General features: G+C 43.2%; 2 protein-coding genes across 3 annotated transcripts in view; both read left to right on the top strand.

Annotated features, from left to right (window-relative positions):
• LOC136582014 (fatty acyl-CoA hydrolase precursor, medium chain-like) overlaps positions 1 to 11,637 on the top strand; it is a 62,566-nt gene extending 50,929 nt beyond the window's left edge. The window contains exons 9-14 of the mRNA XM_066582747.1: positions 4,046 to 4,186; positions 5,738 to 5,815; positions 5,906 to 6,053; positions 7,912 to 8,061; positions 11,154 to 11,226; positions 11,321 to 11,637. Of these exons, the coding sequence (XP_066438844.1) occupies positions 4,046 to 4,186; positions 5,738 to 5,815; positions 5,906 to 6,053; positions 7,912 to 8,061; positions 11,154 to 11,226; positions 11,321 to 11,507 (777 nt within the window). The 3' untranslated portion in view covers positions 11,508 to 11,637. The remainder of the gene's footprint in view (positions 1 to 4,045; positions 4,187 to 5,737; positions 5,816 to 5,905; positions 6,054 to 7,911; positions 8,062 to 11,153; positions 11,227 to 11,320) is intronic.
• A 7,830-nt stretch (positions 11,638 to 19,467) lies between these two features.
• The window catches only part of LOC136582012 (fatty acyl-CoA hydrolase precursor, medium chain-like), a 38,033-nt gene continuing 30,665 nt past the window's right edge, over positions 19,468 to 26,835 (top strand). Inside the window, exons 1-2 of one of the 2 annotated variants that reach the window (XM_066582743.1) lie at positions 19,468 to 19,565; positions 22,964 to 23,104. In XM_066582743.1, the coding sequence (XP_066438840.1) occupies positions 23,044 to 23,104 (61 nt within the window). In that variant the 5' untranslated portion in view covers positions 19,468 to 19,565; positions 22,964 to 23,043. Of the gene's footprint in view, positions 19,566 to 22,942; positions 23,105 to 26,835 lie in introns of both variants that reach the window. The other variant, XM_066582744.1, reaches the window with a different exon arrangement.

Genomic DNA, 26,835 nt, shown 5'->3' on the forward strand with positions numbered 1-26,835 from the left:
TACCGCTGCCAGATTTTGCAAGGTCAAGCAGCAGACCCCTCTCACTGGGGGCAAAGAGGAGGGGGAACTGCGGCTGCTTTTCTCTCAGAACTTTGCAAGCACACATTCTTTAACCATTTATCTATTCCTATTCACTCTTGTGCCGTCTTAAGGCTATCAAATTATTATGTAATAATCTTTTCTCTCTCTCTGAAAGTTTTCGTACTGTTGTCTGCTATCTTCGGATTTTTGTACTGCTGTCTGCTATCTTCTGATCCGTATCAACGCTACTGTCACCCATAGTGACCTGTCCCCTCAGTATGGATGCTACCTAACACTTGTATGAAGGAGACTAAGACATACAACAAATAGCAGTGTTAACAGACAATGCAACATCAAGACATACAGGACAAACGGTGGTTACTTGCCCCATATGACAGACACCTGCTAATGGGAATTTGTCCACAGATTCTGCATGAACTTGCTTCATGTCATAGGAGGACACAGACTACATGAATGAGGGGGTAAGCGGATCCCCCCAATTTGGGAGTGGAAAATATCACTGAGATCTTTCCAGCTACACATATATGTGTGGGCAATTTAAGCACAATGCCAGGCAAAGTGACTTGAGGTGGGTGCTAATCACAGGCTGCAGGGCAGATAATCAGGTGGGGATGGGGGTTGTAGTCAGGATGGAGGGGTTTTGAATATTCCTATGCAATTCAGAGAAAGCACCCATCATTGCACTACCAACAGTGCAAACAGTGGTATGGCATGTAAAAGGTACATTGATGGGAGGTGAGAAGCCCATGCTTGCTGTGGAGCTAAGATGGTGCCTGGGCGGCAGCTGAAGGTATTGTTACAGCAGATTCTAAAATGGCTGCTGGGCCATGGCTGGCACTGAAATGGCCACCGAAGGCGTGGCCTGACTGAGTGATGATAATGGGCATGTCTAGAAATACTACATACTAAACACGTATCAAGGTATGCAGAGTGCTATTGGCCACAATAACAATACAGCCATCTAGGGGCAGGGCGATAGGGAGAAAACAACATCCGTGGCACGGCCATGGCAGAGCCCTCAGATGGTGAAGAAGGGCTGGCCTTCCTTTGTCTTTCACACAAAGCAAATGTAACGATCGCCATCTTGTAACTTTTTCACATAAACATTTTTCACTGGGTCTCTGCAAATGTCAGCAATCGTCTATCAGCCAAAATACCTCCATTATCATCGAACACATTTTTCCCAAAACTTCTCATTTAAACAACCGTTCCCCATTTCTATCAAGCTTTTTCTTTGTCTCTGTGCTTTCTACCTCCAACATGTTGCACTCTTTCTTCTCCTGTGAACATGCTATCTACATTTTTGGCAATTTTAAAGTGGGAGTAAAACCGTATGGATAAAAAGCTACATTTTATGATCCAACTTTTCACTGTTAACTACTTAGCAATATAATGCCTGAAGTGATTGAAATACCCTTGAGAATAAATGTTTCTTATCTAGAGAAAGAATCACCTTATCTCAAGAAGCCATCAAACCCTCATCAGGGTATACTGCACTTTTTTTTCTCCGGGGGTCTTGCTATTAGTTTCTCTTAAACACAATGATGCTGAACTGGTCATCTGCTCTTATATCCCATCGCCTGTTGGTTAGAACGATTCCTGACAACTCATCACCGAAAGGGGTCAGAGGAGGATGTGTCCACAGGATCCCCTTTCGCTGAATGTTTTTTCATGCCATTCTCTATATACACTGCACACCATTACGCAAGAGAACCCCATGTGGTTGGCAGTGAGACCCCCGCTAGTCCAGCACCGATGACCAGCCTCATTGGAAGTCGCTCTGATCGATGGATTTTCCCATCTAATGTGGATTCATACGGAAAGTGATTCACGGAAAAATCGCCACGTGACTTTATGCCGCACTCCGAGGTCACGGGGAGAGTTACCATCCAGGGGGCACCAATCATGAGAGGGCCGGGCTCTAATAAAGGTGTCGGGGGCAGTCAGTGTTTACTGTAATTCAAGGTTTTCTGATCAAACCTTCCCCATTTCCATCAATCAGTATGATAAAGCTAGTATGGATGATGGATGTATTCGGCGCTGGATGGAAGAATTTTGGTTCTCCTCTATCAAACCCGTCTAATAGTAACACAGTGTGCTGCCCAACCAATCACAGCGCAGTATAATATATAACAACCAATCACAGCGCAGCTTTCACTTTACATCAGCAGTGTAATATATAACAACCAATCACAGCGCAGCTTTCACTTTACCTCAGCAGTGTAAGAGCAGCTGTGATTGGTTGCCGTGGGGACCAGAGCGCCTCCCTGCTGGATGCTTCAGGTAAATGAGGCCTTCTGTCTCATCTTGAAGTCCGCGCTCTCTGCGCAGCACCGCGATGGTATGAACTGTGCGCAGACAGTAGTGCGGTGCGCCGAAACTAAATCAACCATTTTAGTGCGAAGAAATTACTGGCAAGTAGAGGAGAGGCGCCTGATGGAGAAACAATAAAACATGGTTCTGGAAGCTTCTCACGAGTCTAAGAGTTCAGTCACACCAGTTTACACTAATGGGCCTAATACACCTGTGTTTTTTTTGGGGGGGAAGGGGGTAGTTTTGTACGTGTAATAAAAAAAAAAGCAGTATGTCCTATTTTGATGCGTAATACGCACCAATATATGCTATAGGGATACAACATATGCAGTAATTACACGTTACATGTATATTTGTGTACTGCATCTTTTACATGATCACGGTGGCGTACGGATGAGGTTCCTCAATAACACTCAGACTGCTGGATTGAACATGAAGGACCAATGTGGTGGTCGCCCCGTTCGCCAGCTCTTACTCCACCAGTATACTTCCTCTGGGGTTACGTGAAGGACCGTGTATTCACGACTATAGTGAATGATTTGCCAGATTTGTGAGCCTGCCTCCATAGAACAGCAGACATGTTGGAAAGACCAGGCAGGATATTGTTCCTGCTACCAACGGGGGAAAACATCTAGAGGTTCTTTTTTTTAAATGTTTATTACTTTAATGGTGAAATGCAAAAATTTAAGGAAAAAAACATTAAGTGTGGCGACCCCGCACAGACGGGCGGTACTGCGGAGGGGTTCAGGTGTCAGGAACGGTAGCTCTGCTATTTTACCTCTCATGAACCGCATTTGCGGGGAAACATTGCAGTGGGAATGGGGTTCTAGTTTGGTGCTACCTGCGAAGTCGGGCAGTGTACGGTGGCAAGGTTGTCAAGTTTGTGACTCCAGTCCTTATACAGGCCAACATACGTTGACTACATAAGTTCTGCAGTGTACCTAATCCAAGACATTATATAAATAAAGTGCAGCATAAAGACTTCAAACATCAAGTACAACATATGATGTAACAGAACAACCGGTAAGTGAGCTACCGGTAAGGGTACAGGACCTTACACTATATGATGTATGTTTACATCCTGGGCAGCTGATACTCACTGCAACAGGATGTAAACTTATGTCCGGTGTATGGCACCAGCTCAAAAGCTGTGAGTGACAGCCAGCCTCCCGCTGCCACAGCGAGGATCAGAGCAAACACGAATGCCCTGCTGCCAACCCTTTATGTGCCACATTCAATGTTGAGTGCAGCATGTGAAGGGCTCCCAGAGGGAGCGAGGTCCCTTTGACATCTTTGGCCTGCCGCAATGTCCGATTCTGCCATGGCATATGATCAGTAGCAATAGCGATAATGCATTGCAGTACAGAGGGACTGCAATGTAATATTATAGCAATCATATGATTGTGGGTTCAAGACATCTACAGGGAGGTTAAAAAATCCTCACATCTGGTATCACTGTGGCCATAATGACCTGTGTAATAAATTGAACACTGTTTATCCTGCATGGCAAAAACCATAAGAAAAAAAAACAAACTAAAAAAATCAAGCCAAGATGCTTATTATATTAATTTTGACTCCCAAAAAGGCATATACGGTATGTGCCCCAAAGTGGTCCGAAAAAAAAATTGTGGAAAAACCTAAAAATGATATGGGGTCCATGTTCTATATAACTCATCTGCTGTCTCTGCAGGGCATGCTGCCTCTTCCTGCCCGTGTGGACGGCGTCTTCCTACCTAAACCAGTAGAGGAGATGTTGGCTGACCGGGAAATCAACAAGGTCCCGATTATCATTGGAATGAATACTCATGAGTTTGGCTGGATATTGCCATTGGTAGGTATTAAACTCGTAAATGACCCTTTAAGGGATGCCGTTCTCGGACTTGCATTGTACACATTGCTGCAGTGACTCGGTATGAATGGTGTCTGCAGGTATTGTAGTCAGCGGCATAAGATCTGCTTTGTGTATTGCACTACATTATAGTCCATTTAGCCTTTTCCTCATCCATTGAAATGAACGGAAACACAAGGAGGAGGAGTGTGCATCATTGGCTCCCCGAGTGCATGTGGGCTGCCATATGGATGTTTGTACCTGAGAAGCATCCACCACATTAATCCGAGCAGTTGCTGAATACTCAAAGGGAGTAACACTGGCCATACACATTAGTTGTTGGCCAAATGCTGATTTGGTTGACCGCTATTCTTCCCAGCTACTCCATCCACATGTACGCTCAGCTTGTCCGAATGTGCATCTGTAGTCATTAGCAAGAGGGGAGTCTGGCAGCCGTTATCACCCCTGGGAATGAAAGGATCGGACATGCTGAAATCCAGCTGCCCGATCCTTCTCTGCTCCACCATCTGCTATCAGTCCAGAGGTCCCCATACACATTGGATTATTGGTCCACTCTGCTGAAACTATCAGATTAATTAATCTAACAGTATGGTCAGTTTAACATACATAGGGGTAAAATTATCAGATAGGTCCAGCAGAGATTTTGGGCCCCACAAACTAAGGGGGTGCGAAGTTGGTGGTGACAGCATTTGATGGCAGTAGACAGTAAGAATGGCTTTACCCAGGACAACTATCCTCTGAATAGTCTACCAAAATAGTTTGTAACATTCCAGGTTCGGGTTCAGAGCCTCTTGTTGCAACCAGAGTTGGCAAGTAGCGTGGTGAAGGGAAGCCAGAGATTGGTACCCAGAACACCAATCATAGTGTAGAGTAGCAGGCAGGTGGTGGAGCTTGACATCCTAAATCCTAGATAGTGCAGCATGCTGCATTACTTCATCTGGTAAAACACCAGGGGGCAGGTTACAATCTGCATGGACCCCATTACAGTCAATAGAGCCTGTCCAGTGCCGTTCAGTTCCATCTTCAGATGAATCTGTTCCCAGCAGGGATTCCATTTTTCTGCTCCTAGGACGGAATCGTAAAGCAGAAACCCTGAGGGCAGATGTGAACAGAGCCTAAAACTGAATGCAGATCGCTGGGAGAGAGAGGAGGAAAAGATATGGGGAAAAGAGCGGGGAGCAAACATATCAACAGCCTGTCATGTTCTGAGCACACTGAGGGTGGTTATGGGTGAGTGGGGCCCCATTCCCATTCCGTAGGGCCCTATGGTCATTGTAAGCAGGTAGGTCACCAGGTGACAACTTTTAACACCATTCATTTTGCCCGAAAATGCCGGCAACTTCCTGCTTTCAGTTACAATGCGAAGAGCAGCTCTGGAGCACAAACCGCAGCTCCAATGATGAAATATTGCGCAGACTTAAAAAATAATAAACCTTCTCAGGGCTCAAGAGTGTTCTATGTGAGTAGAACGACATCTTCAGCAATATTACTGTGTAATAATGTTTATATCCACTTATGACTCTCTCTATTTAGATGTTTAATATAACAGGGATATCGGAAGGAATGATGCGGGAGGCCGCAGTATCTATCCTCCAAAATCTTCCTATCCTGGTGAGATATGGTGAACACATTTATGTTCTTTCATTTCCCGGTTAGTTTTCTATGAAGTCCTACTTATTGTCCTTAATGTTGATCTTACAGGGTCCAAAGCCCAAAGCCATTCCTTTTGCCATTGACGAGTATCTTGGTGACACCGATGATTCGCTGGAGATCCGTGACTGCTTCTTGGATTTGCTTGGCGATACAATATTTGCTATCCCGGCTCTACGGATTGCAAAAAGCCATCGAGGTACAATCTGTCCCATTGTAGATGATATGTAGAGGTGCTGACTGTCAGGGCATGCTGGGAGTTGTAGTATTCACATATAAGAACAGCTGTATGTTGCAGTCATGTGATGCCTGTATTATATATTATTAGCCAGGACCTTTGTACAGTGATGATGTCAAAACAATCTGTTTTACTCATGATGAGCCTATTTACATAGCATCGAAACCTGAATATCTAGATATTGGTTAGTGGTTTACCTGCTCTGGCTGGTGGTCTCTTTCCTGGCGATGTCTGGGCACTTGTTGGTTGGTAATGACAGCTTAAGTTTGCTTGGACAATCGGCAGATATCAATCTGTCATTACAACAGCTGGGTAGCACCACTCCAGGAACCTAAGTTGCACTTTCTCTGGTACAGGAAAAACCATTTTCCAACAGCACTGGGGCAGCTCACTCCTCACAAGGCTCTGTGCAAAAACTGCTGAGTCCCACCACAGCTCGGGAACAGCACCTGCTTTTTATACCTGGCAAATCAGCTAATCATTGGACAACTCAGGTCCTGTTATTCCACAGTAACAAAACTAGAATAAGTCATGTGAACTCTCTGAAGGTCCTTAAACTCATATACCTGTATTTATATGACTGAAGTGGTATATTAAAGGGTTGCACCACAATTATAAGTTATCTTCTTTCCACAGCAGATAAGGGGTAACTTGTAATTGTGGTATGAATTTCCACCCCACGTAACATTTATGTTCTCTATATAAGTCTTTAACCCAAAATGAAATCATCAGCTGCATCGCGCTGTGTACCTTCGATTGTGCTGATCTGCAGGGCCCCTCGTTGGGTGATTCTTCCCTGATTACAGCATTCTCTGGAGGGGCGACCTCTCTTTGCAGTAGTGTGTCGGCTTCTAGAGTTTTCTGAAGGCACAGGTATGGCCCACCATTTGTCAGCAGGTCTGATTTCTTCAAGTTGAATAGTCTTACTCTTCCCAAGAAGCGGGGTCTGCTCTGGAGTTAGAATGCATAACATATTGCGATGCAGAGTTCTTAAATTTCCTTTCCCATTCTTAGGTTTCACATCACACGCTTGCTCATGTGGAAGGACTCTTTGTACTTCAATGTACAGAATAGGCTTCCAATGGTCATCGAATTTTCCTCTTAGCCTCATGGCTCCGACTCGGACTAGATCTCTTGGTTTATGCATAGTCTCTTGTATGGGAGGCTTGCTAGCTCGGGTGTTTCTTTGCATTCATTGATTTACTATTCTGTGAACTGTTTGAAGTTTAGTTTGGTGTTCATGCACCCAGGAGGTAGCGGTTTGATTTTCAATTTCTACAGGGGGGTATAAACTCAGTCCATGTATTTCTCTTCCTGACTGACCAAACGTCATTAGATAGGGGGACTACCCCATGGTGGTGTGGACCCTGATATTTTAGGGGCCTGAGTGAGGCATCACGCTTATTTGAAGTCCACGGGGCAGATTTATAAAACTTTCTAAAACAAAAATGGTCTTAGTTGCCCCTAGCAACCAATCACAGCGCAGCTTTCATTTTACCAGAGCAGAATGCAAAATGAATGCTGCATTTTGATTGGTTGTTAAGAGCAATGAAGCGCATTTGTCTTTTAGACTGTTTTATAAACCTTCGCCATGTGTCTTAGTAGGACGTATGGATAGCGACTTCTGCCTTTGCACAACCCCTTTAATATTTCCAATTTCGCACATGGGCATGGCAATACTACAGGTCTCAGTGCCATCTTACCATTATGGTGTCTTCCTCTGTGGCTGTGCCAGTCTATAGCCTTATGTATAACAATGATCACTGATGACTCCGCAGCCATCGCCAACTAACATTCCGTCTTCTTATTATCTCATTAGATGCGGGGCTCCCAGTCTACTTCTATGAGTACCAGCACCCACCAAGTCTACTGGCTCATGTGAGACCTGATTACGTGAAGGCCGATCACACTGATGAGCTCCTCGTTGTCTTCGGAGGACCCTTCCTGAGGGACGGCGTCTTATTCGCTGGTGAGTCAATGACCAAAAAACTAGATGTCATATATTATCATTACTGTCCTGGTGGCCCCACCACCACTCTCTGCCCTCAGTCCAGAGCAAATTTCGCCATGAGTTGGACACCAAAGAGACTGATTGTAATGGTGGCAGAACACCTCTAGCAATGAGTTGGGTTGCTGGCAGTGTGTACCTAGCAACCAGAATGACTTAAATCCCATATCTTTTGGTACAATGCTGACAGAAGGGGAGAACGAGTAGCTGCAGACACACTATAGGGTTAAAGGGGATGTCCAGTTGAGAACTACTGATGGACTTTTTACAGTATAGATCATCAATAGTAGATCGATGTAAGTCCATTACCAGGAACCCCCATCAATCTGCTTCTTGTAGAAATTAGCTCAGTGCACAAGAACACTGGCCCAGCAAACAGCTGACTGCCTGCAATACCAAGTGTAGCCATTGCAGTGGAAAAGGAGCTGTATGCTTCCTGCAGAAATCAGCTCCTAATATGAAAATGTAAGGGGCTCAGATGATGTATCTTTGGATGGTATAAGAGTGACCTCTACTGGCCAGCATACATCACTGCATTTTGTGTATTGCTTAGTGGAGTGTTGTATACTTCACACTGGCTGCAGAGATCAGATAGGATGTCTAGAAGACTGGGGATAAGTGAGGTGCCCAGGATCGATGTGCTCAGACAGGAACTGTAGGAGCCGGACACCAAGAGTGAGAGCGACAAGCTAGAGAGGCATCTTATTGTGGGAAGAGAGCTACAGGATGAGTAAGGAGTCTGCTAAGGGACCTGTGTAAGACGTACCCTGTAGATTGTGTGCCTGCTAGAGAGGGACAGTGGCATGAGCAAGGAAGGAGCCCCTGTAACTGACAAGTACATCCCCATAACGAGGCAGAACCGACATTGCTGAGAGCACAAAGCTGCAGGGACTAGAGCTTTAGAGACTGTTACAGAGAGTCCTGCAGCTGTGCATCGGGACATCCCCCCACAAAAATTGCTGAACCTATGCTATGGTGACCCAACACACTGGAGATCCGTAAGTGAGGTTGACCCTCAGGGGAAAACGTGTGCACATGGATAACTGAAGTGCAGGCCTGCTAGTTAATAATACATCAGCTTGAGCCAACGCCAGGGAAATACATTCAGTGTCCATCACTTGTGGACCACATCTGCATTAGTTTCGGACGGTGCGGAGACCACCACTGCTGGGTTACAATGTTCATTGGGACTACCATGTGTCTTACAATTCAGGTGTATTGCTAATTTTTGTGATTTTATAAAAGATTGCTATAATATTCTGCGCACTTTAGCGTTGTGCGTATCCTTGGGTTATCCAACGTTCCTGTAATAACTGCATGCCGCCTACTCTACATTCCCTCCTGTGTTTTTGCCTTTCAGTCATAATAATTATCATATTCCATTTTCTGAGCCGAGAAATAGAATTAAAACTGAAATAAACGGATCTGATCTGTGTAAGCCCGGTGTCCACATCGTATTCCGGTTCCTGTGTTGTCCGCCTCTAGTGCGACAAACAATGACCCAACAAATGGCTGATCAGCGGAGGTCCCTGATGGTCAAAGACCCCCGCCGATTTATTATGGATGGCCTATCCTGCTGACAGGCCATCCGTTGTTTACAACTGGACAACCCCTTTAATCACTTTGTAGTTCCACCCCCCCCACCCCCTCCCGCAATGAGATCATAGGGTGCCGCTCTATTTTTGGGGCCTTTTTATCGCCCCCAGCGTGGCCATAGCTGATTATCTATCAAGCCATGACTGTGCTGTGGCTTGCTATAATGCCTGTCAGATCGCAGTATAAGGTAATACTGTGGTATTACATTATACAGCAGGACCGATCAAATGATCACAAGTTCAAGTCCCCCCTGTTTACAAAAAATGTGAGAATAAGTTTACATTTTTCTTTATTAATGGTTGGAAAAAAAAAAGGTAATTAATTTTTTTAAAACACTGTTTCTACATTTATAAGAAGAAAATATTTGTCATTGCTGCATCTGTAAAGGTCAGATCTATCGAAGGAACATCTTATTTACCCCCCACAGTGAATGTTATCCAGAAAAAAAATTGCACTTAAAGGGGTATTACGGGATTATTTTAGTTGGTGCATTTCAATAAACCGAGGAGGATTGTGGGTTTCAGAATGTATTTTCTGCGCCATTTTTCTAGTGTTCAGCCTCCTGCTGGCCATCACATGATCCAGCTGTATCACTGTCAGCTCTTCTGCTGACATCACACTGAACACACTGCTTCTTAGTCCCAAGATGGCCACTGGCCCTTCCCCACAGGCATTTTGGCCTTTTACTCCCCACTTCTACACAAGCCAACTTAAACAACCAACTCAAATAACCAATCACCGTGAATGAGTAAATCCAAACAACCGATTGGGTTGCGAATGGGTGTATTTGGGGAGTAATATAGATATATGCTCCACACAGAGCCACACTCTGAAAGCTTCTAGTGTAGTTCAATTAACTTCTATTAACAGCCAGTTTTTTGAGCTTTGTGGCTCCCTCTTGAGGCTAACTTTAATAGTTCAGCCTGTAACAATTCTATAGTTCCATTTTGGATGCTGCAAAGAGGCTGATAGTGGCAGCAGACAGGACTTCACCCTGGAGCTCAGTACATGGTGGCACTGTAATCCACAGGAGGGGAGCAGGGCACTGCTCACCCTCTTAGGGGAGGAGAATACTATACTGTCTGAGATGCAGCCAAAGGGATTATGGGAAATGTAGTAGAAGCAGGAGACAGGAAGTCTGTGAACAGGATGTAAATGGTGCATTGCTGATTCCTCAGACTGAAGGGCAGAAAATCAAGAGGAAAGGTAATGGATGGACGTCCTCTAGTATTGGGTGATGATTTATGACTATTTTGAAATCTGACTTTGGTCTCAGACGTCCCTTTAAAAGTCACCCTGATCTTCTGCAATTATATCCAGACCAGACAATCCTCTGTGAGCTAAACAGCCTGGCCTGATACATTGTAACAAACCATCAGTAGAGAGACTTATGCTGCCACTGTGTATAGCTGATAGAACTGGATGTTGGTCACTGATGATGATGTTTTCTCTCTCAGGACCTGCAACCGACGCTGAGAAAGCCCTGAGCAGGAATATGATGAGATACTGGGCTAACTTTGCTCGGACTGGGTAAGCCCATAGCACTGGACTAGAATGGCGGCACATTCACTGCGCCGCTGGTGTCACCTCATTAGTTATAACAATGCCACATTGTTTCCTGCAGGGACCCCAATTCTCCTGGTCTGACAACATGGCCGCCGTACGGCGCAGATGAACGTTATATGGGGATTAACCTAAAGCTGAAAGCGTCTTCAAAGCTGAAGGAGGAGAAGTTCAAGTTCTGGACCGAGATCCTTCCAGAGAAAATCCGGTCCCTGGCAGAGGATGGAAGTGATCACACCGAGCTGTAGATTATAACTACACAGCATGAACAGAGAGCGCAACATGCCGTGTAAATCATAGAGAGCGCAACATGCGGTGTAAATTACAAGGTGTTCTGGGATATTTTTCCACTTTTTAATAAAAGTTGCTTCTACAAAATTTTGTAGCATTTTTGTCTTGCAGCTGGGTCTCTGTCTGCTATAACAGAGCTGCCGGAGCGGACGGGTCACTGCCCCCATACTTCACTTCTGAAATGGTCTACTAGGACCTTCTCCTTCCACTATGAGTCTTGGTCAGTGACCTCCAATAAGTTTGCCACATTCATCTCCTGAAATCTTCTGTGCGCTGGGACCCTGCTCTTCCATAATACAAGTCTCAGTCTCCGACCTCCCACACAATCAGCACATTCGGAGTTGGATTAAAGGGGTATTTCCATCTTAGTGTTTCATGGCTGAGATGAGAAACCCAAGGCAGTTGGACGACCATCTCAGTGGGGGTTATGTAAAGAGCCGAGGCGGCAGTCTGGCACGGCTTCTTTAACTCCCACCGAAGAGAATAGAAGATATGAAGGGGTGGTGGGGTGGAGCTACTTTACTTATAGGGTTAATATTCCTTATAGGAAATGGAGTGAGGTGCTGCCTGTCCACTAATGCCAACCATATACATTGGGGTGTAGCATGTAGATTGGTAGGACATAAATGCTGAGATGGGAATACCCCTTTACAGCTGCCATGGGCCCGGAGTTGGATGAAGACTGTGGTTCCCCCACCACCAGTCTGTTCTGCCACTTACTACAAAGATACAATAGAACTGAGCTTACTACATAGATACGATAGCATAAGCATAAATACAGTACCAGAACTCTGCTTACTACATAAATGCAGTAGCAAAAGAGACTACTACATGGATACGGCATCAGAACAGACTCTACTCACTAGATATAGTACATACCGTATCCATGTAATAAGCTTGGTTAACAGAACCAAGCTCACTGTATTAATATAGATACACTGCTGGAACTAAAGCTTGCTACATATACAGTACCAGAACCCAGCTTACTATATGGGTACAGCACCAGAACAATTCCTCTCCTCTTTCCTGACTGGTTTTATAGAAGCTTCCTATATACCTCTATGCGGGCCATCTTCAGCCGCCGGGAGCAGCCGTAAAGCAGTGAGGACAGCCGAGGTGCACAGTGCTTGTATGAGCGCTTCCGCCTCCTTGTTCTGGTGATCGCAGGGGTTTCAGAATTCGGACCCCCACTGATCAAAACTTTTGACATTTCTCTCTGACATGCAATCACAGAACCCAAGTAATAAACCACCTTGGAGGGTAAATATATCTTGCCAACCAGTAAATTTGAATTGACCACAGATTATCTCACTGGTTGTCTTTGATTACAATTTACATTTATTCTAGATTGCTAAAAAGAGGGGATCGAAAAAACTATATTACAATTATGGAACCCTGATATGCAGAACCCACCCTGAAAAGAACAACCCTATGCTGGATCCTGACCCTAGAACATCTGAATAAACACCATATAAGAGACTGAAAAAGGGGCGGGGGAGAGGGGGATATTTATCATAGATTCCAATTAGGGAAAAAAAACTAATTATTGTGAATACGGCGTTCAGATTACAAATAGTTTCATTCAGATAAACCAATTTATAATCTGCACCATTATTACCCATTAGACTCCACTCCTAGTACAACATTACAAACAGATGCCATCCATCAATACAATCTGCAGTGTGTAATTCCCAGCAATTCATGGGCAAAATTCATGATACAGTTATATAATCCTGAAGGTGAAACAGATCTGATGCATAACACCAGAAATATTTTCAGGTCATCACGGAATGTGCAGTGTCACGGTCAGGCCTCATGTCCACGGCCATAACAGTATAACACTGTGGGTTTCCCCGCAGAGTTTTACCGATGTTTGTAATATGGGGTCTACCGGCAGAGAGCTGTAAGACGGCATATGGCTGCGACTGCACAGTCCAGCTCTGTTTCATTGCGGGGTTGTGTATGAAAATGCCACTATTATGCAATGTATTGTATAGGCAGTGTATGCAACACTGTCCATATGCACGTATATAGGGCTCACGCTGCGTGGTACGCATAGAAATAGAGCATGCTGCGATCTATTTCTTGTGCATATCAACAATGTTAGGGTGTGCTGCTGGGATCTGTTAATCCACCTGGGTTTCCAGCAGCACAGCCCCACAAGTGGGGGTTGATTGAGCAGGCTGAATGTATTTCCCAAGCCAGCCAGTTCCCGGGTCTTAGACCCCTGTGTGTTGGGTGCCTGTGTCTCCTCTTTAGGGGGGAGGTACTGTTAGGGTGTGCTGCTGGGATCTCTTGTTCCACATGGGTTTACAGCAGCGCAGCCCCACAGGTTGGGATTGATTGAGCTGGCTGGGTGTGGATTTCTCCAGCCAGCCAATCACCACCGACCTGCTGCTCATATATTCCAGTTCCTCTGCTAGAGGCTGCTGGGCTTTCTGCTCTTTGTTCAGTGGAACAGTGTCCTGATCCTGAGTGTCTGTGCAGGTGGCCAGACTTGGGGTGTGAACTGGCATGTTCAGTGTGTTTAGCTGTGAACAATGTAATGTTCCACAGGGACGGGTGGTGTGAACAGTCCTGTTGAGAGTGCATGGTGTTCTGTGTTGTATGCAAATCCAATGACGTGTTGGTGCGAGCTGCATTCAGTCCTGCTGGGTTTCATTTGTCATCTAGGTAGGTCCCTATGTTTCAGCACAGGGCCATCCTGACAAACGATAGCCATGCATGCAGGAAGTTGTCTTATTAGAGTAGGGACACACAAGACAATAAGGACCCCTGAAGCGGGCTCGCGGGCTTATGTATCTTGGCCAAAATATGAACTAATACCTCATACATTCTATCGTTATTCCATCTGGCTATGTGTGCAGGTATGAAGGTAAATATTTTGAGCATTTGTTTGTCATGAGTTATGTCTGTTTCTTAGTTATGTTCGCTGTCTCCGATTTCTTACGGAATTCCGCCAGTTCATGAGTAAGAATGACGTAACAAACTGTGTCTACATGCACATTTACTCCATGCACTGTGTATCACGTCATGAAAAAACAGTTGTGCACATGAGCCCTAAAAGAATTCTAAATCACAGGAAGATAGGGAAATGATAATCACGACCAAAGGTCTTATTTTCTATATCCCCCACAGTCCAATATGCGCTGTCTAAATGCCATTTTCGTCTTTCCCATGTAAGAATGAGGGCATGGACAAGTACATAAAAACTAAACCTCTTGTCACTCGGTCCATCCTGACAGCACACTTGGAGGTTGCCCTCCGACCCACTGGCACAGGAAGAGAAGAGTTCAAGAGTGAAAATGGCTAGCCGAAATGCGCTCGTGGGAAAATGCCCTCAAAGTGACGAGCTGAAAAGCAGCAAAAACAACCAAGGGGCACAGTGATCAGGTGAGTGCTGCAGCCCCCTCGTGCTAGCGATCAGCAGGGGTCTGAACAGCAGAATCCTCACTGATCAATACTTATGCCATGTCTCTGACATGTCAAAAGTTAGCTGAATGTGTTACTCTTTAACTGGGAGGTTGTATATATTAAGTTTGATCTCAGTAGTCCTGGCCCTAAGAGTCCATAATGTGTGTGCTTGACCACTGAATGTAGAGATGACTCCGGTGTACAGATCAGCCAAACGGCAGGTTCCAAAGTGGAGAGCAAGGGAATACGAAGGTCAGTACCCGTGAAAAAAAACCGCACTCCTGACCTCAATGATCTCAGCCCTATGAGCCTATAAACTTGGGGCCTTTATAAACAAGCGGGGTTCTCAGACAGATGTAATGAATGCTGAATACGTAAGACAAGAGTCTGCTTATGGGGACGATTGATTGTTAGTCTGATTGTTAGTCCCCATAGGTCAGTTGTACATATTCCTAAGGAAATGTACCATGATCAGCAAGCATCTTTATGTTCACTGAATCCAAAGAATTAGCCGATTGTTGGTCCCTTTACATGGCCTGCATATCGGGCGAATGAGAGTTTGGGGGAAAGTTCAGACCTGATAATCGGCACATATAAGGATCAATAGTTTATGGTGCTCTTATACCCTGACAGGTTCCCATGCTTTTTGTAATCTTGCGCTCCATTGAAGGTATACAACAGGATCTAGACAACTAATGGAATTAGGTCTTTGTGATGTCAGTGCCTGGATTAAAAGCTTTTGGTAGTAAAATAAGACTAACACTTGTTTGTAAGTAAATTACAAGCACACCATTTACTTTCAAGCACGTGGTTGTCTGCAATAATATTAAACACCAGAAATTGCATATACACAGTTTAACACTTTATACATAGATAAACAAGCTCTAGGGAGGCAGCATCTGAGCTAAAGGGAGGCTATAGAGAGAGAACTGACAAAATCTGAAAACCCCTTTCATCCAACTAACAGTAAATTGCCCACCATGAAATACTGTGCTCAAGTTTTCTCCAGTACCCACAAAATTCCTATGAAGATTCTCTGGTGCTTGTCTGGAGCTTGTGTCTGTGTTCTGGTAGAAAGCAGAGCTGCAAGGCTTTGAAGAACCAACAGTTTCTCTCAGCTTCGAGGTGATTTATTAGCTACTGCACACAGGATTTCTTGAAAGTTTACATAACGTGTCTCTAATTACAGCAGGACACCCCCATTGCCTGTCACTCTCCATCTCTCCCCACTCTGACTGAACTAACTGACTCACTACATACTTCCCCTTGACTTCTGTCTCCTAACACTGTTATAATGTCTAATTGCGCCACTCAAAATGATCTGAAAAGCCCCTCCTTCTGGGGCTTGTCACAGCTCGGCTCCAGCTATGTGATTTACGACTGTGAACTGCCTAATCACCATTAACTATTTAGTTCCCTATCCTGACTCCCTCCTTTTATTAAATTAAGTCCAACATAACTTTGTTAAATGAACTGGTAGCTGATAGAACAGTTGCTCTTAACTTGCAGGTAAAGTACTTCTATTCTTTAGTGCCAATTCAGGCCACTACAGATTTCCCCTTACTAAAACAACAGCTGTCCTTGGCATTTCCTCTGCGAGTCCGAAGGTTGGTTTTGGTTGACAGCTTGATCTGGTAGCTTGATATTAAAGAACGAATTTGATAATTTTCCCCTGGACAACAGATTGAGCTAGGGCGGAACGCTAGGCCTCAAATTGCTATGGGGTCTATACATTCTACTTCTCCTCAAAGGCTACATTATGCAATTAGATTTTCAGCATAAAACACAATACACATACTAAACAAACTGTCTGCTGTACAATCTGGAAAGAAAGGAAAATTAGTCAAGTCCTGAATCACAACTGAAATTACTGAGTGTCCATTATTGCTGGTGCTGAGGAAGCCTGAAAGAGATAATTAGTTAGGGCAATGAGCAAGCAAGAAGGATAATTAACAATTTAGTTGAAAAAGTTCTCCAAGTAGTCTCTTGGGGTGTGAACCTTATGTTATAATCTATGAATAATCTCTCAAGATAAAGTCTCGGTATTTATAAGCCCAAAGAGGAAACAAATTGTAATCTAGAGGAAGAAAAGGAAAAACATGCCAACAAAAAAAAAAACAAGAACAAATTCCACTAGAAAAAAAAAGTTACTTGTCATAACGAGCTAGAGGCTGTTCTCTAGTGATTCTGGTGGACTGTCTAGGAAACAGCACTGGAATTGCTAAGGATCTGCTCCAGGGTGTAGGATTACCAGAAATGGGTTGTGGGCATGGCTAGTGAAGTGGTACTGTAAAGCTGGGCATTAGATACCAGGTCCTCGGATCACCATGGTCAAAAACTGAAGGGACTGATTTGTTGGTATTCAGAGTAAGTTCCAGTTCTCCATGGGCAACATCAGGTTCACTTTCAGTCTTCTGAAGGTGGAGATTGTAAAGAACACAGTTTAAGTCTGTCCCGATGTACAATCTATGATGGCTGATTCTTCTGTCCAATATAATACAGTTCTTTATCCTTGTAGGGTTTGGACAAAACAGTGTAAGACTGCATTCCCACGAACGTATATCTGCTCGGTTTTCATGCTGAGCCGATATACGCCATCCTCATGTGCAGGGGGGGGGGAGTATGGAAGAGCCAGGAGCAGGAACTGAGCTCCCGCCCCCTCTCTGCCTCCTCTCCGCCCCTCTGCACTATTTGCAATGAAAGGAGGTGGGAAGTGGGCGGGGCTAAGTTTCGAGAATTAGCCCCGCCCCCATTCCACCTCTCCCCATTGCAAATAGTGCAGAGGGGCAGAGAGGAGACAGAGAAGGGCGGGAGCTCAGTTCCTGGCTCTTCCATCCTTCCCCCCCTGCACATGAGGACGACGTATATCGGCTCGGCATGAAAACCGATCCGATATACGTTCGTGGGAATGCAGCCTAAGGCTGTTTGTCAGGGTGTGCTGCTGGGATCTGTAGTAGTAAGGTTCCTAGCAGCACAGCTTCACAGGTTGGTGTTAATTGAGCTGGCTGGGTGTGGTATCCTCCAGCAGCCAATCCCCTTTAGTCTGCAGCACAAATAAACCCAGCTCCTGTCAGTCTGCGGCTGGTCTCCTACTGTGTGGATGTATCTAGTTTGTTCCCAGTCAGATCTGTGTTTGCATGTAGGTCTGTTGTCTCTCTGCTTCCCCAAGATGGTTTGGACACCTGTAGTCCTGGTCTGCAGCACTTGCAGCTCCCCTTTTTCTTCCCCCTTTACAGGTGCCGCCTCCAAACGTCTTATGTCTCGCTCTGTGTGTCAGTTGGTTGATCCCTGTCACAGTTCCCTATGCCAGCTTGCTGGCTGACTGTCTATCCCCCCTGTATGAGGACACATAGACTTGCTGTGAGCTTCATCTGTGTGAAGTGTGCTCTGGTTCATGTCCGTTTGTACGTTTATTTTCTTTCAGTTTTGTGTCAGCTTGCTGAGTGACCTGTAAACTGTGTCCTGTCCTGTGCAGCCTGCTGTGTGAACTGTATCTGGTTCTGTTGGACTCCTGGTTAGTGTAGGGACTAGCGGTATAACCAGGAGCAATGAAGTGGGGCGCTAGCTTCCATGTTTTGTACAAAATGTCAACTAATACCTGGTATTTTTATATAGCTTATTAACTGTTACTAGTGGTTGCATTTTGGCTGCTGTATGCTGTGTTCTCTGCTCTGTGTGTCTTGTTATTCTGTCCCTGTCATGTGGCATGGGTATGTATCCTGTTCTGTGGCATGGTTCTTAGGATCAGCTAGGGCCCAGTTCCGAAGACTGCTGAGCCGCCCTTTATTGGGGTGATGTCCCCGCTAAGGTAGGGCCGCGTCACCCTCTCCTGTAGCACAGGGCCAGTTGTTTGAAACCCGTGTGTATCAATAGTTTCGTCAGGATCGTGTGGGCCCCGTTCTTAGTTTACCCACACGATCGTAACACTTATTAAGTTCCCTAAAATCCAGTCATGGTCACAGACCCCATCTTTCCTCTCAACAAAAAAGAAACCGGCAGCTACTGGTGAATTGGATGGGCGTATGTGTCTTTTTCTTACACTGTCCGTGTTATACTCTTTGAGAGCCTGCCTCTCCGGACCTGAAACATTATACATGCGACTCTTGGGTCTCCTTCACACTGGCAAGGGCCACATCGGACCGTGATTTACAGCCCGATATCGCCCTCGCTATCCATGTGAAAGCCCCGTTGATTTGAGGTGTTTTCATGGGAAAAGAGCCTCGCATCACTCCGTGGATGAAGTTGACATTTTCTTCACATGTCTTCGGTGAATGTCGTGTCTTTCAGGATGTGTTTTCTGTAGTTTTTTGTGTTTATGACTTGATCCTGTATGGCGATCATGAATCCTGTTTTTTCCAAAGAGGTTCCCCCGAGACAGCCAGCAGTTTTATCAACATGATCTTGGCTGAGGTGAGAGGCGTGCCGACCAAGGAGCTCCTTCTTGGCAAGTAATTGCCTCATGGTGTCGGTGTGTTGTGCAATGTCTAGGTTACAGGACTGTAAGGTTAGTGTTGTGTTTCTGTCTCCTGGAGTTACGGCTTTATGTAGCTGTGATGTCTCTTGTGTTCTGTAAGAGAACCCTGGCAGTGTCTGTTTCTATTGTAAGTATATTATGTCTCCCAGCCTCGTCCGTCCTCTTTACGAGGGAGAATTGGCCTCTCTATCGCAGACTTTGGATGGTGCTGTTTATACTTTGTTAGTATTGTTCTAGTTCTGTGCGTCCCGGGAACAACGCCAAAGCAATAAGTGAGCACCGGGACGGCGTGTGTATTTATGGCTGTGATTGTGTTTGCTATTTATTATTAACAATAAGAATTCCTATATCAGAATGGAATACATTTCTCTGCCAACTTCGGTTCAATTGTTTCCTGTTCTCGTTTTGCTGTTCTCTGGGGAAAAAGCCAAAACCCATAGTAGTCCTAAAGGAAACTTAATCTTTTTGAAATCAGTGAAGAGGTGAACGTTCAGCACAGCGGGGCAACAGCCAACATTGCTGCCCTGCAGCGCTGAGGTGCCCGGTTTCAAATCCCACCAGGTCCGCATCTGCGTGGGGAAGAACATGAAGTAAAGCATGGATTCGCTCACACATGGTATTTATTACTTATGTTATTTAGTAGGTAATTTTATAAGAAAAGGATCGTATGGAATGAAAAAAATGTTAACTTGTGCTGTCAGGAGTGGGAAAAAAGAAACGTGGGAAATATGAACAAAATGAACTGCGATAGAATAATAATAATAATCTACCCCGTTTACAGATATTGTTTACAGAAAGGCTACAAATGAAAACCCCTCATTTAGTGTCTCATATGCTTTACCTCTTAGATTAAAAATCCACCTTGACTCCTCTAACAGCTCAGCGTCCGAATTCCCTTGATGAGGGCCAAGGAAGAGTTGTGTTCGCCCCCAAAATTTAAGCATATACGTTTTATGGTTCCTCCATGGATGTTACTCATCTGTCTGGCATTGGGTGTATCTGCATTAGTACGAATAGTACTCTGGTGCTTCCTAAATATATCACTGCCCTACTCCTACAGGTAATAGACTTACTGATCTCATAGATTGGGGGGTTTAAAAATTGGGAGGCATTCATAACTACTGAGCAACATGTACAGTTACCACATGAATAGCAGCCTAAAATCCGAGTAGGTGAGCTGGGAGACTGCTTATCGAGGGCCAAGTACCATAGCTATGGACTATAATGTCCATATCATGTTGGCCTTTTGTGTGTCTTATTTAAGTTTTTGGAAGCTAAGTACTTAGTTCCATTTTTTTGGCCTTATATGCTTTTCATAAACATGAAGAGGGAGAGCCGTGCTGGCTAAATCATTGGTGTAGGGTCGCACATTCAGACTCGAGGTGTGTGTTATATATATTAATTAGCTGACGTACCTGTCTTTTCCTGAGCTAATTTGGTACAGATGTTTAATTGGTTTTGGGGTCCTGTCTTCATCTGAACTGTTTTCTTGACTTGTTCTCATGTTCTAGCAGGTGGCGGCAGTCTTCCTCTGCTGCTCTTCTGGCCGGGGATTGAAACATCCCTGCCTCTGATTGGCTGAGTGCTGTAACCAATCAGAGGCAATGCTCAGCTGTCATTCAATGCTGAGCGCTGCCTCTGATTGGTCACAGCACTCTGCCAATCAATCAAAGGCAGCGCTCAGCATTGAATGACAGCTGAGTGCCGCCTCTGATTGGTCACAGCACTCAGCCAATCAGAGGCAGCGCTTCAGGAAGCAGGGATTTTTCAATCCCCGGCCAGAAGAGCAGCAGAAGAAGAGTGCCGGGACCTGAAAGAAGACGCGCCATAGATGACAGTGCTACTAAAGTGATGTATTCTTCTTTTTTATTTCTTTTTTCTACAGTTATTGATTATTTCCAGGGGGGTGGAGGGAGGGCTTATGTTTCAAGCCCCTTCCGCAAATTCTTTTTACGGAGAGTCCCCTGCCACTGCTAACCCAGCAGTGGCAGAGGATCGCGAGCATCTCCCATTGATTTCAATGTAGCTGGCACTGCTGCTAGGATGGGAGGCTGTTTCCCTGCGGAAACGCCTCGCATTCGGGGCTTCAAGAAGGATTGTGAGAGCGATATCGAGGCGTCAATTTCATCCCGATAACGCTCTCACCAGTGTGCAGGAGCCCTTAGAGGGGTTTTTTGTAATGGCGTCTCCAATACTGAAAATTACGGAAGATTTTGATATCGCCAATTTCTTGCTCTGATTTAATAGAGATAAGAGTTTGTGGCGGTTTTATCTATAACCCCGTTGTTACCCCTGAGGATGCCAATCTGTCTGGCCAAACATGTTGGGGTGGTTCTTCATCTTTCTAACTCATATCCATCCCTGCAGTTCAGCTTTTTAGCGCAGCGCCTCATTCAGTGGCGCGATTACTATGTGAGGTGGAATCCATATCTCCCACTCTGAACTTGTAGACACTTGGCTACTTTATATGTGTCCACATTATGGACTTGTTGGTGACCCGGGTCAGTATAAGCTGATTAGGCAGCAACTGAACACAGAGCCTTCACCAGTGGCCCTGACTAATTATATGCAGCCATGCACTTTATACGGAGGGCAGTGGTGGCTCCTTATACCTGTCCTTATTGATCTGTGGACACATACAGGCAAATGTTTGCCGCACCACATCTATACTGCCAACACTGGTTGGTATGGAATTCTAAAATGTATCCAGTGTGACCTATTTAGTCTATGATTTACATTTTAATGACTCACTTTACAGTTTACTGCCTCAAATATATTTACAGGACGTGAATCAAAAATCTGAAATCAAAGCAATATTTTAATGTGAGCGCTCGGGGTTAAATGTCTGCAGTACATGCTGCGATTGTGTAATAAACCGGGCTGACAGTTCTAGTTTGGATGGCGTTCCTGTACATGTGCCAACCACCTTACAAGTACACAATGGCTATCCTAGCGAGACTAACCCCTGTGTGTGTAAATATATATATATATCAGGGGTTCCCCTTTTAGTAATTCTTCTTGAAAAAGACATGGATGAATGTAATTGGTGCGGAATCCCAGAAGTTTGCCTTGTATGCAGTTACTTTTACTCCCGATCTCAGAGGTTAGAGACGCTAATAGTTACCTGTAGGCTATATGGACTGCAGCCAGGCTGTATGTAGATCACAGGGTGGAGCTTGGCTAAAGGACCGTTTACACGGGATGATTATTGCGCAAATTTCACTCACACTAGCAGATTTACGCAGTAAACATTGTCTACATGCACGGCCCTCGTACAATGCACGTTCAAAGGGTGCGTACTTACAACCAGCATAAAGGCCACCGCTGGATCACTGACCCCTCTCAGCGGGAGGCCAGCAGTGATCTGTCTAAGCGCTCTGTATAAGCCCTAGCAGTGACATCAGCACTTGTGTAGATGGTTTAGAAATCTGTCGTCCTGTCTAAATGCGATATTGCAAGGCCGCCCCTGACAGAGCTGTAATCACACTGTGATTTGTTACATAGTAACCAGCGATTTATTATCAGTGACCTCAGAACAGCCAGTAAAATAAAGACTGTGGAGCAGAAGAAGAACAGCTTCCACACGGAGACCGCAGCACACGGACATGGGGATTCTGCCGCACATTCTCCTCCTCGGCCCCGTGGTTCTAGCAGCGATCGTAAGAGGTAAGTACAGGGGTGCCAGATACCAGAAGACAGGATGTAATGGGAAGTATACAGGAACCAAGAAAGAGCAGCGCAAATACTGTCTTCATTTTGTACATAGGGGGCAGTATTATAGTAGTTATATTGTTGTACATAGGGGGCAGTATTATAGTAGTTATATTCTTGTACATAGGAAGCAGTATTATAGTAGTTATATTGTTGTACATAGGGGGCAGTATTATAGTAGTTATATTCTTGTACATAGGGGGCAGTATTATAGTAGTTATATTCTTGTACATAGGGGGCAGTATTATAGTAGTTATGTTCTTGTACATAGGAGCAGTATTATAATAGTTATATTCTTGTACATAGAAGCAGTATTATAGTAGTTATATTCTTGTATGCAGGAGGCAGTATTATAGTAGTTATAGTCTTGTACATAGGAGCAGTATTATAGAAGTTATATTCTTGTACATAGGAGGCAGTATTATAGTAGTTATATTGTTGTACATCGGGGGCAGTATTATAGTAGTTATATTCTTGTACACAGGGGGCAGTATTATAGTAGTTATATTCTTGTACATAGCAGCAGTATTATAGTAGTTATATTCTTGTACATAGTGGGCAGTATTATAGTAGTTATATTCTTGTACACAGGGGGCAGTATTATGGTAGTTATATTCTTGTACATAGCAGCAGTATTATAGTAGTTATATTCTTGTACATAGGGGGCAGTATTATAGTAGTTATATTCTTGCATATAGGGGGCAGTATTATAGTAGTTATATTCTTGTACATAGGAAGTAGTATTATAGTAGTTATATTCTTGTACATAGGAAGCAGTATTATAGTAGTTATATTCTTGTACATAGGAGGCAGTATTATAGTAGTTATATTCTTGTACATAGGGAGCAGTATTATAGTAGTTATATTCTTGTACATAGGGAGCAGTATTATAGTAGTTATATTCTTGCATATAGGGGGCAGTATTATAGTAGTTATATTCTTGTACATAGGGGGCAGTATTATAGTAGTTATATTCTTGTACATAGGGAGCAGTATTATAGTAGTTATATTCTTGTACATAGGGAGCAGTATTATAGTAGTTATATTCTTGTACATAGGGGGCAGTATTATAGTAGTTATATTCTTGCATATAGGGGGCAGTATTATAGTAGTTATATTCTTGTACATAGGAAGTAGTATTATAGTAGTTATATTCTTGTACATAGGAAGCAGTATTATAGTAGTTATATTCTTGTACATAGGAGGCAGTATTATAGTAGTTATATTCTTGTACATAGGGGGCAGAATTATAGTAGTTATATCCTTTATATAGGGGCAGTATTATAGTAGTTATATTGTACCTAGGGAGCAGTATTATAGTAGTTATATTCTTGTAAATAGAGGGCAGTATTATAGTAGTTATATTCTTGTACATAGGGGGCAGTATTATAGTAGTTATATTCTTGTACATAGGGGGCAGTATTATAGTAGTTATATTCTTGTACATAGGGGGCAGTATTATAGTAGTTATATTCTTGCACATAGGGGGCAGTATTATAGAAGTTATATTCTTGTACATAGGGGGCAGTATTATAGTAGTTATATTCCTTTATATAGGGGCAGTATTATAGTAGTTATATTCTTGTACACAGGAGGCAGTATTATAGTAGTTATATTCTTGTACATACGGGGCAGTATTATAGTAGTTATATTCTTGTACATAGGGGGCAGTATTATAGTAGTTATATTGAACATAGGGAGCAGTAATATAGCAGTTATATTCTTGTACATAAGGGGCAGTATTATAGTAGTTATATTCTTGTACATAGGAGGCAGTATTATAGTAGTTATATTCTTGCATATAGGGGGCAGTATTATAGTAGTTATATTCTTGTACATAGGAAGCAGTATTATAGTAGTTATATTCTTGCATATAGGGGGCAGTATTATAGTAGTTATATTCTTGTACATAGGAAGTAGTATTATAGTAGTTATATTCTTGTACATAGGAAGCAGTATTATAGTAGTTATATTCTTGTACATAGGAGGCAGTATTATAGTAGTTATATTCTTGTACATAGGGGGCAGTATTATAGTAGTTATATCCTTTATATAGGGGCAGTATTATAGTATTTATATTGTACCTAGGGAGCAGTATTATAGTAGTTATATTCTTGTACATAGAGGGCAGTATTATAGTAGTTATATTCTTGTACATAGGGGGCAGTATTATAGTAGTTATATTCTTGTACATAGGGGGCAGTATTATAGTAGTTATATTCTTGTACATAGGGGGCAGTATTATAGTAGTTATATTCTTGTACATAGGGGGCAGTATTATAGAAGTTATATTCTTGTACATAGGGGGCAGTATTATAGTAGTTATATTCCTTTATATAGGGGCAGTATTATAGTAGTTATATTCTTGTACACAGGAGGCAGTATTATAGTAGTTATATTCTTGTACATACGGGGCAGTATTATAGTAGTTATATTCTGGTACATAGGGCGCAGTATTATAGTAGTTATATTCTTGTACATAGGGGGCAGTATTATAGTAGTTATATTGAACATAGGGAGCAGTAATATAGCAGTTATATTCTTGTACATAAGGGGCAGTATTATAGTAGTTATATTCTTGTACATAGGAGGCAGTATTATAGTAGTTATATTCTTGTACATAGTGGGCAATATTATAGTAGTTATATTCTTTTACATAGGGAGCAGTATTATAGCAGTTATATTCTTGTACATAGGGGGCAGTATTTTAGTAGTTATATTCTTGTACACAGGAGACAGTATTATAGTAGTTATATTCTTGTACATACGGGGCAGTATTATAGTAGTTATATTCTTGTACAGAGGGGGGGCAGTATTATAGTAGTTATATTCTTGTACATAGGGGGCAGTATTATAGTAGTTATATTCTTGTACATAGGGGGCTGTATTATAGTAGTAATATTCTTGTACGTAGGGACAATATTATAGTAGTTATATTCTTGTACATAGGGGGCTGTATTATAGTAGTTATATTCTTGTACATAGGAGGCAGTATTATAGTAGTCATATTCTTGTACATAGCAGGCTGTATTATAGTAGTTATATTCTCATACATAGGGGCAGTATTATAATAGTTATATTCTTGTACATAGGGGGCTGTATTATAGTAGTTCTATTCTTATACATAGGGGCACTATTATAGTAGTTCTGTTCTTGTACAGAGGAGGCAGTATTATAGTAGGTATATTCTTATACATAGGGGGCAGTATTATATTATTTATATTCTTGTACAAAGGGGGCAGTATTATAGTAGTTATATGCTTGTACATAGGGGGCAGTATTATAGTAGTTATATGCTTGTACATAGGGGGCAGTATTATTGTAGTTATATTCCTGTACATAGGGGCAGTATTACAGTAGTTATATTCTTGTATATAGGAGGCAGTATTACAGTAGTTATATTCTTGTACATAGGGGGCAGTATTATAGTAGTTATTTTCCTGTACATAGGGCAGTATTATAGTAGTTATATTGTACATAGGGAGCAGTATTATAGTAGTTATATTCCTGTACATAGGAGGCAGTATTATAGTAGTTATATTTTTGTACATAGGAGCAGTATTATAGTAGTTATATTCATTTACATAGGGGTCAGTATTATAGTAGTAATACTCTTGTACATTGGAGCAGTATTATAATAGTTATATACTTGTACATAGGAGCAGTATTATAGTAGTTATATTCTT

The sequence above is a fragment of the Eleutherodactylus coqui genome, chromosome 11 (genome assembly GCF_035609145.1).
Source record: "Eleutherodactylus coqui strain aEleCoq1 chromosome 11, aEleCoq1.hap1, whole genome shotgun sequence".
NCBI classification, from domain to species: Eukaryota; Metazoa; Chordata; class Amphibia; order Anura; family Eleutherodactylidae; genus Eleutherodactylus; species Eleutherodactylus coqui.